Consider the following 12,678-nt stretch of genomic DNA (forward strand, 5'->3'; position numbering starts at 1 on the left):
ACAAAAGTAGGAGCGACGTGACTAAAATAAAATAAAAAAGCGACGTGACTGTAAAGTAAGTTTTTAAAACATTACTAGGGCATTTTTGGTAGTCCGACACAAACGGACGTAAAGTGACTGTTTCCATCCGTGCGGACTTGCAATGGGGAAAATCTAGTGAAGCTGCTGACGTAAACTGACCGGCAATTTGGGTCACGAATGCGGGCACGACGCGAACGTAGCGAGTGACCGTGGTCTCCACCGTCTAGCACAACTCTCCTCCACCACCGTCCCTCTCCACCTACCACACGAAAGCAGCGCGACCTCTGCCCTGGGCAATGGATGGCGGCACACGAAGCCGAAGAACGACCACGAGGCTGGGTCGACGGTGGCTAACAAGAAGAAGAAGTCGTGCATCCGCGTCCCCATCACTGTCAGTGTGGCTCGGCTCCTGTTCCTGGAGAGCACACAATGTGCTCTTGGGTGGAACGATGTTCACCTCCCTAGTGGCTGGATACTGAGGCACCGTAGAATTGCCATGTCACCCGACGTCAGGCCCTTATGCCACATGACTTCCTCACCGACCCCATACGACATGAACTCACCGTTTTGGGACTTGTTTAGCCACTTCGAGTGGGATCCGAGGTGCTGAGTGTGGTTCCTCGACAACGACGAGTACAACCACCTCGAGTGGGACTACCTCAACTACCCCGTGTAGAAAATCAAGGAAGAGGGTAAGGTGAACAACCCATCCTTATACCGAAAGAAGGATGTGATGATGCTAGCCATAAAGGCCTCGTAGGACTAGCCTTCGATAGGTTCACCACAAGCACCACCGCGCTATGCCGTGATGGTCATGCCTCCCGGCCTGACAGATGAGGCGGCCCTACAGGTGGCAATGGAGGCCTCGCGCGACTGGCCATGGGTGATACTTCGTTGACCTGATATAGGATGGAGAGGAGTAGAATATGCTTGGGGTTGGGCCCGTTTTAGTTTTCATTTGTTATATGTCTTTTAAATCTATATAAGTTATGGATTTCTATGAATGAAAATAGAAGACAAAATGCGTCGGGCCGTTGGGACTAGCCCCGATTGGGACAGACAGTACACATGCAGCAATCGATTTTAGTAGTATCTGTGAGCTGACGCAAATAAATCGAAACGAACACGGATCGTTTGAAAATATGTGGATCCAATAGAGAAGCCCTTAAACAATGAAGTGGAAAATACTAAAAGCTGCAATGGGATGAGACAAAAAGCAGAAACTAGTCAAGCGCACTCGGGACTGCCAGGCAGGCAGGCATATGCCACGCCCCCAACAACACACACACACATGACACATGACATTCTCCGGTGACAGTGGGCGGGCGACAAACGTTTTACTCCCAGTCGCATAGCATAGCAAAACCAGTAGGAAATCCCTCCGCTTATCTCCGCCACCTCACCTCACCTCACCTTTCCTTCCTTCTTCCACACCCCAACCCAACCGGAAATCCCTTCCGGTTCCGGCGACGCCACCGCCCCAGATTTCGCCGCCAATGCGCCCCAAACCCCTCCTCTCTTAGCCATGGCCGCCGTCCCACCTCCCTTCCTCATCCTCCTCATCCCCCTCCTCGCCGCCGCCGCCCTCACCCTCACCACCGCCGCCACCATCGACCCGGGCGACCTGGCCGTGCTCGAGGACCTGCGCGGCACCCTCACCAACGCCGCCGACGTCCTCGCCTGGCCGAAACACACCGACGCGTGCGCCTGGCCCCACGTCTCCTGCGACCGCGCCGGCCGGGTCAACAACCTCGACCTCAAGAACGCCAACCTCGCCGGCACCCTCCCGGCCTCCTTCCCCACCCTCACCGCGCTCCAGGACCTCAGCCTCCAGAACAACGCCCTCTCCGGCCCCCTCCCCTCCTTCGCCGGCATGGCCTCCCTCCGCCACGCCTACCTCAACGGCAACGACTTCCTCTCCATCCCCGCCGACTTCTTCTCCGACCTCGCCGACCTCGAGGAGATCTGCCTCGACGACAACCCGCGCCTCAACGCCTCCACCGGCGGCTGGCGCATCCCCCCAACCCTCCCCGCCTCCGCCCCGCAGCTCCGCGTCCTCCGCCTCGACAACTGCAGCCTCGTCGGCCCCATCCCGCCGTCCCTCGGCGCCATGACCGCGCTCCAGAGCCTCATGCTCGCCTACAACAACCTCACCGGCGCCATCCCGCCCACCTTCTCCTCCTCCGCCATCCAGACCCTCTGGCTCAACAACCAGCGCGGCGACGCCGACCGCCTCTCGGGCCCGCTCTCCTTCCTCGCCGGCATGACCCGCCTCCAGCAGGCCTGGCTCCACGGGAACCACTTCTCGGGCCCCATCCCCGACGCCATCGCCAACCTCACCCAGCTCACCCAGCTCTGGCTCAACGGCAACCGCCTCGTCGGCCTCGTGCCGCCCGCCCTACTCTCCCTCCCACTCCTCCGGGACCTCAAGCTCGACGACAACCTCCTCGTCGGCCCGGCCCCCGCGCTGCTCTTCCCCGGCGCCAACGTAACCTTCTCCCACAACGGCTTCTGCGGCGCGGCGTGCGCGCCCGAGGTCACGGCCCTGCTCGGCTTCCTCGCGGGCGTCGGCTTCCCGCAGCGGCTCGCCGAGTCCTGGGCCGGCAACGACCCCTGCAAGGACTGGCTCGGCGTCTCCTGCTACCAGGCCAAGGTCACCCTGCTCAACCTCCCCGGGTACGGCCTCAACGGCAGCGTCAGCGCCAGCCTCGGCAACCTCTCCGCGCTCTCCGACGTCAGGCTCAACGCCAACAACCTCACCGGCCGTGTCCCGGACAGCCTCGCGAGCCTCAAGTCCCTCAGGAAGCTCGATCTCTCCGCCAACGACCTCACAGGCCCGCTCCCGGCCTTCAGCCACGATGTCAGCGTCAATGTCGACGGCAATCCCAGCTTCAACGGACCATCCGCGCCTGCCCATCGGTCGCCGACGACTCCCAGCACACCAGCCGGCTCTCCCAGAGGCGACAACAACACCAACACCACCAGCAACAACAAGAAGAGATCAGCCCTGGTGCTGGCAGTCACCATCCCGGTGGCGGTCACCGTGCTGGCCCTCGTCTCGCTGGGCGCCGTGCTGCTCCTCCGCAAGAAGAACAACAACGGCTCTGTCCAGCCGCAGGCGTCCTCCGTCGTCGTCCACCCCCGCGACGGCTCCGGCTCCGGCTCCGACCCGGACAACCTCGTCAAGGTCGCCATGGCCAGCAGCGACAGCTTCGGCGGCACGTCCAGCGCGACCAGCAGCCGCGACAGCGACATCCACATGATCGAGGCGCGCAGCTTCGTCATCGCCGTGCAGGTCCTCCGCAGCGCCACCAAGAACTTCGCACAGGACAACGTGCTCGGCCGCGGCGGCTTCGGCGTCGTCTACAAGGGGGTGCTGCACGACGGCACCATGATCGCTGTGAAGAGGATGGAGTCCTCCGTCATCAGCAACAAGGCCCTCGACGAGTTCCAGGCGGAGATCGCCATCCTCACCAAGGTCCGGCACCGCAACCTCGTGTCCATACTCGGCTACGCCATCGAAGGGAACGAGAGGCTGCTCGTCTACGAGCACATGTCCAACGGAGCGCTCAGCAAGCATCTCTTCCAGTGGAAGGTGCACGGCCTGGAGCCCCTGTCCTGGAAGAAGAGGCTCAACATCGCGCTGGACGTCGCCCGTGGGATGGAGTACCTTCACACCCTCGCGCAGCAGTGCTACATCCACAGGGATCTCAAGCCGGCCAACATTCTCCTCGGCGATGATTTCCGAGCAAAGGTCTCGGACTTTGGGCTGCTTAAATCTGCGCCGGACGGGAACTTCTCTGTGGCGACCAGACTCGCCGGAACTTTTGGTTACTTGGCGCCTGAATATGCTGGTATGGCTGCTTTTCCTTCACCTTGTTTAATTTGACTACTTCTGTTCATTCTAGTTCTGACTGTCAAGCGTGAATTGCCATTATCAGCAGATAACTAACGAACAATGTTCATTTTGAATTGTCGCCCTGATTTATTAACTATACACTTTGCCTGAATTAGTAGTTGAAAGCCTACCTTGCTGCCTAAATAACCTCGAATTGATTTGATTCGATAATGACATTAGAAATTTGTGCTGAACTAGTGCTTCTTGCTGAAAACCCTGTGACCACCAGCTTGTAGTTTATTATCAAAGTTTATATGCTGACCCTCGTATCAATAGAACATGTAGCTCTGTCCAATATTGTGTAGTTTGAACCAACTTTTGATGCAGCAAATTACAGCTACCATCAGATGGAAAAAAAAAACTACTTGTATTTGTCATTTTCATGTTATTTATGCCATCATGCTTCCTGAAGGTGTGGTTGACAAGTTGTTGCACATTGATTTGATAATGGCATTGGAATTTGGGATGAACTTGTAATTGTTAAACCCTGTGATCTCTAGCTTGCAATTTATTGCCAAAGTGTATCAACTGATTCTTGTATCAATAGAACAAGTAGCTTTGTCCAATATTGTGAAGTTTGAACCACCTTGTGACTACCATTTCATTAAAATTCATGAGTAGTATTTATCCTTTTCTTTTGGTTTCTGTTATATGATGATCCCTGAATTTGTGGTTGATAAGCTGTTGCACCTGATGTGTGCAGTGACTGGGAAAATCACGACAAAAGCAGACGTTTTCAGCTTCGGTGTAGTGCTGATGGAGCTGATAACCGGAATGACCGCCATCGACGAGAGACGCATCGACGAGGAAACCCGGTACCTTGCCTCCTGGTTCTGCCAGATAAGGAAGGACGAAGAGAAGTTCAGGGCAGCCATCGACCCCGCCCTGGTCCTCACCGACGAGATTCTCGAGAGCATCTCGGTGATCGCAGATCTAGCCGGGCATTGCACGTCCCGGGAGCCCTTGCAGCGGCCGGACATGGGGCACGCCGTGACGGTGTTAGTCCCGATGGTGGAGAAGTGGAAGCCATCGAACAACGAAGCCGAAGATTACATGGGCATCGACCTGCACCTGCCGCTGCTCCAGATGGTGAAGGGGTGGCAGGAGTCGGAAGCGAGCATGACGGACGGGGACAGCATCCTCAGCCGCCTCGACGACAGCAAGGGCAGCATCCCCGCCCGGCCCGCCGGGTTCGCCGAGTCCTTCACCTCCGCCGACGGCCGGTGAAGCGTCTCATCATCATCATCATCATCATCATCGTGTCTGCAAAGAAAAATAAGTACATTGCCTGTCTCTCCTGGACCCTCTCCCCTCAGTTTTCGCTCGCAGTGTTCTTGTAGGTAAAAGAGTCGTCCGTCCGTCGTCCATGCGACAGCTTCTTCTGTAGATATACATCTCAGCTTTTTTTCCTGCCGGGTAGGATGGATTTGGCTTTGTCGTTCGTTGGTTATTCCAGTCTTGAGACTGAAGCTTCTGGCTTTACCTAGCAGTCATCATCAAATGAAATGGTATAAATGTTTCTTTAAATCCATGTACCTGGAATTTCTTTTCGCAATGGCATCTGGTTCCTGATGATGCAAGGAGAGGGGGACAGCAGCAGTGATCCGTATCATGATTCATGAGGCTTGTACTGTTGGGGGAGCAATTGGTACCAGTCCAGGCTTGCATTTTGGCGCCTTTCCTGAGCTCCACACACTCACTATTGATTTCTCATGAGCCCATACCATATACTAATACTCCAATCATGATTGCTTTAGATGCACAAAACAAATCTACCATACATGCAGCCAAACCCTGCAAGAATACTAGTCCAGTTATGTGACAAGTGGGTGTTTGAAAATGCCAGTTGTTGTGAAAGTGATAGCACTGATGCTAGCTTAGCTGTGATTCACTTGTTTTACTGGAGTACTATGGTGGTATAAACTAGTGGTAATGCATGAGTGTATTTTCTTGGCCTGACAGTGACCCCAGTGATGCAAGAGAGTGACTGTAATTACTTGCTCCGGTGATTGGTGTTGTCACTGTTGAGGCATCATCAGACCCTGCCGATGATTTGGTTGCTGTTTAATGATGATGATGCTCATGTCTCCCTGACCACCTAGCCTAGCGAGGACGAGGAGAGCAATAAGTATGTGGCCGACGGGGTAGAGGAAAAGCAGCCACTGCTCTTGGGTAGCTTAAGCTTGCTGCTAATGTAGCACTAGTACGTGATACTGCTGTTCTGGGGCTATCTTGTCTACGACAGTACACACACATTGTGTGGTAGTCACTCAACTCAACTTAGGCCGGTGCCAGCGCAGGCTGGAGGGGAGGCGGTAGCGGCGGCGATGGGGCGGGAGAGGGGCGGTAGGCGGGCGGGAGTGGAGCGGCGGGCGCCGGCTGGCTCGCCCGGCGGTAGCGCCCGCTACCGCCCGGGTGTCGCCCGCGTAGGCGGCGAGATGGAGGCGGGAGCGGGCGGGAGGCGGGCGGCGCGTTGGCGAAGCGGGAGGCAGGCGGGCGGTAGGCGGGCGGGAGGCGGGCTGGAGGCGGGCGGGAGGCGGGCTGGAGGCGGGCGGGAGCGGGCGGGAGCAGGGCGGGAGTGGGGCGGGAGCGAGTAACGGCTAGCTGACGTGGCGTGTGAAATAATTTAAATGTCTAAACAAAATCGAGTGAAATAATTTAATGTGGAAAAGAAATGGTGATGTGGAGGGGAGAGAAGTGAGAGTGGGGACTATAGCCCATGCATTGGCACCGTGTGGTGAGAGTGGGGTGAGAGTGGGGTGAGAGTGGCCCAAAAGCTGACGTGGCGGGGCGGGAGTGGGGCGTTGGGTTGGCACCAGCCTTATGCACCTCACAGTCTCTCTCTCTCTCGTCCCTATCTCTCTCCACAGTAACTGAGAGAGGCGACCAGAGAGGCGACCAACTCTCCGGCGCCGGTTCCGGCTGCTTCTCCGTCCCAAGGGCCTCGTGCTCGTCGGTGGTGGAGGAGTGGCCGGATCCGGCGTCCGGGTTTGTATAGCAGTAGACTAGGTACAGTCTTCGGTGCTAGAGTATGCCCTCCCTGCTTCTCTGCTCCGGCGGCGGCGGTGGCGGGCTTCAATAATATGCCTCCAGATCTGAGGTTGGTGAGGTGGTGTCTGCCTTTGTCAATCGAAGATCTGGCCGGCCTGTGTGTATGTCCAGGCGGAGTCGTTGAGGTGGCGGCGGCGGCGGCTCGGCTGGGGACTTTTGTTCCCCTCTCTCCGCTCCCTCTTCGCCGGCGTCTTCTCCATCTCCGGCGTGGGGTGCGAGGGGATTTGTATAGGAGTATCGCCGGTACTAGTTGCCGGCAGGATCTAGAGACTGGCTTGGCCGACGCGGGCTGTGTGGCTGCGGGCGGGCGACGCGCTGGTTTTCCATCGACCTTGTCGATCGGCTCCGGTGGCGTGGCGACTCGGATGAGCACGGGGTTCTCCCCGGCCGACGTTCCCCAAAGAAGGCAATCCCGCCGGGCGCGGTGGGTGCGGTTTGAGGTCCACAAAGCAGCGGTGTCTGCGAGGGTGCTCCTCCGAGTTTTGGTGTGTGGATTCCTTCTCCTTCCCTTCCGGTGTCTTCGACGGCAGCGGCGGCGGGAGATGCTCATCGGCGTCTTGCACAAAGATCTTCAGGGCTTCAATGTAATTTTCTTTTTTCGCAAGGTCTTTTGTGCAAAATGTAGGCCCAGCTGGTGCTTCTGGGTTGTTCGTGTTGTTGCTGCGTTGTAACCAAATGTTGATTAATGTATGCGTGGTAACTTCCTCAAAAAAAACTCAACTTATGCATTATTAGTGCCTGAGGTGTGTTTGGTCGTCAGTAGTCTGGTATCGTGTGGGCGATAAGGCTCCGATATTTGTGCGGTTTTTGGGCCGGTTTTCCTCATAAACTCGGCCACTCTGTATGGTTTTTGGGCCCGGTTTTCCTATTAACTGAGCCAAATCTTCTTCTATTAATATATCGTGCAGCCCACCTGCCGAATTCTCAAAAAATTATTAGTGCCTGAGCCCGTACCCTCTCTACCATGTGACTGAGATGCTCTGCTCCTGATTAATCTTGATCCGGACGCCATTGCTTGCTGGTGAGCAATTAAGCTGGTCTTGAGAGTGTAGTGCAGCGTAGTGGTAGAGTGAGTAATACGGCTGTCTACCAAATTAGTCAGCGCAGATGCTCTTCCTCTGTCGACTGGTTCTGGTACCAGCACGTCGTATAATGCGACCGCCTACCTGCTGCTCCCCATGCTCTTGTCACCATCCATCGTATATTTTCTCGTTTGTACGGTACTGGTTGTGTATGCACATCACGGGTAGATACTGTCAGTCCCGGCCGGTCAGTCGGTTAGTCAGGTAGCCTATCTACATCACCACATAACAGTCCGGTCCGGGCTATGAATGAAACAATATACTAGCTGCTCTGCTCGTATGTTACATTTTTTCGATAAAAAGAATATATTAATATCGAGAGTGATCAAAAACACAATATCCTAATGACAGTATGAGTGCACACAACTAAAAAAAGAAAAAGTAAAGTAAAAAATAGTTCCACAAACGGTATTTCAGTTCTAGCAGCAGTAACACATCCACCACAAAGACAACATCTAAACTCTAGGCTTTTTAAAAACAACGGCTCCAACAATTGAATTGTGCACAAGCGTCGTCGTCGTCCGATTAAAGATCTTAAGTTTCCACTCTAAGGCCTTGTTTACTTCTAGTGTATTTATGGGGATGGAACGGGATTATTTCGTATCCCGAAAAATCTCTACTAGTCCGTTTACTTCTCTGATTTTAAACCGAATAATTCCGAGATATCCCCTCCCATCCCCATATTTTTTTTGCCTAAATCAAAAACTCTCCATCATGCTAGTGTATTTTTAGGGAAGGGTATTTGAGGGGATTGGGTGAACACCAAATCCCCTCCCATCCCCATATCTATTGGGAAGAAAAATACGAGAGAAATAAACAAGGCCTAAAGATAGTATGGCTCTCAAGGTTTGGTCCAAGACAAGTTTTAGTATATCTGATGATTAAGTATATATATGATAGAATATCTTCGTATATGATGTCAAATGTATATAATAATACTTTGTTACGGTTCGAACAACATCGATTTTACTACTACGTAATTAGTCAAAGTTTGCAGCATTTAGATTTGACCAAATCTCATGCACGGAAGGGATTAGCAGCATACGTACAAGCAGAGAGTACTTGCGATCCACATGTGGTATGGTCTCACATCGCATCACTCACTCACAGACTCACTAGCACTCGCGAGCACGACACGGCAGGGGAATGGATTGATGAAGGAATTATCACCCAACTTGCGATAATCAAAGAAGCGGAAGCTGCAAGCGTCAGGACGAGAGTCAGATGCAGAATAGCATCACGGATTCAGGGAGGACTTGGCTGGAGAGGCTTCAGCACGAGCCCTTGTTTGCTTCGCCTGTGGAGAGAAACAAACATGGGCATGTGGTAGAACAGGGGAACTCTGACGCCGGGTCGTGCCATGGCAACAATCATTGAAGCTTCCGATCGCCCTCCATCGTGGTGATGGGTGTCTGGCCTTGTCCTGCCTCAGCTTGACTCACCCATTGGTGTCTCACATGTCAGGTTTGGTTTAGTTGCCACTTGGACTTGGCAATGGCACCTCCCACTTCCAGCGACGGCTAACTGATTCTCTTCTCTGGTTTAAAGCCCTGCTGATATACCACATCGCTGTGTCATGGGCTCTGGCCCCAGGTGCTCCTACCATATGAGACCATACCTGCATTCATGCTTGCTTCCTCTCAATTCTCAAACCAAGGTCTCTTACGATGTTTCCCACATGGTTTTCAAGGTGGATGTATGTATGTATGTTGACCATCAGCTTCGTCTATGTAGCACATGTTTCCACGGGGTGAAAATAAGTATGCATGATAAAAAAAGAGTTAACATTTTCAGTGATAATAAACATAGCAATGTTGATTCGGAGCGCCACGTTTGAAGCCACTCATCCACAAGCTAGCCAGGAAGCTCTCCTTTTGGAAGGTGTGTTTGATGTACGAGCAGGGGCGAGCGGCTTATGTCCAAATGGTGACGATACTCTTGATAGGATGTCTCTTCTCGAGTTGCTTCTCAGCTACACATGCACTGCATCAGTGGCGAAGGACGAAAAAAATCTAAGGTAGGGCAAACTTTGAATGATGAAAATATCAAATAGTCCTAAAAAGTAGTAATATCTCAATACAATAATTTTTTTTTGATTATAAGTATAACCTAAAAAACATACCAATAATGCTAACACAACGGCAAAGCTTTACATCTTCTTAAAAAAATGATGTAATTCAAATAATCAAGACGTTCCCTCGTTGGATGCGTAGCTCGATTTTGATTATTTTTGTTGCTAGAAAATTCCTTTCAATTTTTGATGTCGTCAGAGGTAAACCCTATGTCATCTTAATGGAGTAATAGCGCGGTCGGAGAAAGTATTACTTGTGTTTAAAACATCTAAAAATCTTCAATTCTACAAGTATGTATAATGAATAACTCGAGTTTATCTTGTATATACTAGGGTATATTCAATATTAAATCTCTGTAATACAAGCAATATTATTCACATTGAATCTAGAATACGAGTTTATATTTGGATGTAAAAATAGCCTATGTTTTTTGCATGTAATCGATTTTGCGCCGTGTTTTTACTGAAACACGCATAACTTTCTCATACGGAGTCCGTTTTCGATGTATGACCACTCAAAAAGACACGCATCTAAGTGTATTCACCAAAAATCAAGGTATGGCGGCTGCCCTACCTTGCCCTACTGGGAGCTCCGCCCCTGCACTGCATACACGATCTTTCTCAAAGGAAATGCGGTTAGTTCAACAATGTGCTCACCCTTTAAGAGTTGTTTATTTGTAGATTATCAAGGTGATTTTTTTTGAGATAACCTCGCCCTTTATTCAAACTTCAAAAGGTACAAGGTTGCACACACCTGCTGGTGGATCCAGTAGCCAGACATGGCCCCCCCCGGTCCAAAAGCACACTGCTCTTAGCTAATCTATGAGCCTCTTTATTAGAAAGCCTACGCTCGTGAACAAAAGATAAAACATCAAATCTACATCTAGATTCGTTTATATCCTGGATAATGTGAGCATAGACCCCAAGGGTTCCTTGCTCCAAGCTTGCGATGACGTTGCTGCAGTCACTCGCCACCTTCACCCTTCGCGCTCCAACATCGAGGGCCAGGGACACTGCCTCCCGACACGCCAAAGCCTCGAGCGTCTCGGCATCCATCCTCCCCGGGTAGACCACCGCCGAGGCTCCCTGGAAGAGCCCAGTAGAGTCGCGCGCCACTGCCGCAACCGTGCCTCTTCCCGTGTTCTTCCCCACCCCGGTATCGACGTTAATCTTCAACATGCCCTGCGGGGGTGGTATCCAAGCCGGTGCCGGCCGCAGTGGCCTTCCTTCATCAGGCTGACTGAGATCCGCGATAAACTTTTCCACAAACAGGTGGACTGAGAGGGGACTTCTGTACTCATGTTCGTGTATCGCCTTCCTCCTCGCATGCCATATCGCCCAAAGGGTGACGAAAACCCTAGTTTGGTCGTTGTGGCTGAGAGTCTTTGTCAGAGTTGCTAGCCATTCTCTCGCGTTTCCCTCCTCCGACCTATGCATGTGTTATGTCACCTCCTCGTCGGCCAGCGCCCATACGCAGCGCGACATAGTGCAGTCGACTAAAGCATGGCGCCATGTGTCCTGGGCACCACAGAGCTGACACCTATCATCGTCCGCCATCTTGCGGTGGTTCCGAACCTGATTCGTTGGCAGCGATTGTTTCGCCAGCCGCCACAGAAACAGACGCACCTTTGACGGTACCTTGCAATGCCAGAGCTGGGACCACTCCTTCGCAGTTGCCGCTCCATCAGAGCTCGATGCCCTGCCATCAAGCCAGGCCTCCCGCCTGTCCTTCGTATCAACCAGCATCTTGTACGCTGCTCTTACCGAAAACATTCCCCTCCGATCGTAGTGCCACGCCCAAAAGTCGCCTTGCTGCCTTGGACATAGAGGGATTTTCATGATTTGCTCGACGTCTATCGGTAGCATATGCTGGCGCAGTTTGTCCTCGTTCCACTTAGCCATGCCCCTGTCAATGAACTCAGACACACGGGCCGGCGGCACCCCTGACGCCTCCGACAAGCATGCTAATGACCCGAGCCTCCCATCCCGTGGAATACAAGGCTCGTTCCACGGATCAGTGGACTCGCCGTCTCCGATCCTTCTTATTAAACCCTGTTTCAGAACCTGCAGGCCCTCATGGATGGACCTCCAAATCTGCGACGGGGCTGCACCTACCTCAGAGCTCAACAGCTCTTTCCCTGGGTAATACCGTGCTTTGAGCACTCGAGCGCTCAACGTGTTCGGGTTCTTGAGCATCCTCCACCCCTGCCTGGCCAACAAAGCCAGGTTGAAAATCTCGATATCCCTAAACCCCAAACCTCCCATGTGTTTAGGCTTACACATCTCCTTCCAGGAGACCCATGATGGCTTCCGCTCTCCGTCACGACAGCCCCACCAGAACTTCCTCACCATCGAGTTAATGTGTAGACATAGTCACCTCGGCAGTTTGAAACATGCCATGGAGAAAATGGGAATTGCTTGCACCACCGATTTGATGAGTACATCCTTGCCTCCAACTAACAATAGTTACTCGAGCCACCCCTGTATTCTGCTCCAAATTATGTCTTTGATGTACTTAAAAGCACTACTCCTTGATCTGCCAACATCAGTCGGCA

At 52.8% G+C, this 12,678-nt stretch overlaps 1 protein-coding gene across 1 annotated transcript; it reads left to right on the plus strand.

The window, feature by feature from the left end:
• The first annotated feature begins 1,396 nt into the window (after positions 1–1,396).
• LOC127337084 (receptor-like kinase TMK3) lies at positions 1,397–5,450 on the plus strand. Its single transcript, XM_071826824.1, has 2 exons — positions 1,397–3,875; positions 4,623–5,450. Exons 1-2 carry the CDS (start codon positions 1,547–1,549, stop codon positions 5,144–5,146), a joined length of 2,853 nt encoding a protein of 950 aa, XP_071682925.1. The 5' UTR covers positions 1,397–1,546; the 3' UTR covers positions 5,147–5,450.
• The last annotated feature ends 7,228 nt before the right edge of the window (positions 5,451–12,678 follow it).

Source organism: Lolium perenne, chromosome 2 (genome assembly GCF_019359855.2).
Source record: "Lolium perenne isolate Kyuss_39 chromosome 2, Kyuss_2.0, whole genome shotgun sequence".
NCBI lineage: Eukaryota > Viridiplantae > Streptophyta > Magnoliopsida > Poales > Poaceae > Lolium > Lolium perenne.

Bases quoted from the DNA above. Each gene is read 5' to 3' on its own strand.
- LOC127337084 (XM_071826824.1), top strand. From the start codon at position 1,547: ATGGCCGCCGTCCCACCTCCCTTCCTCATCCTCCTCATCCCCCTCCTC. The intron at 3,876-4,622 runs GTATGGCTGCTT...TGATGTGTGCAG, and splicing joins CTTGGCGCCTGAATATGCTG to TGACTGGGAAAATCACGACA.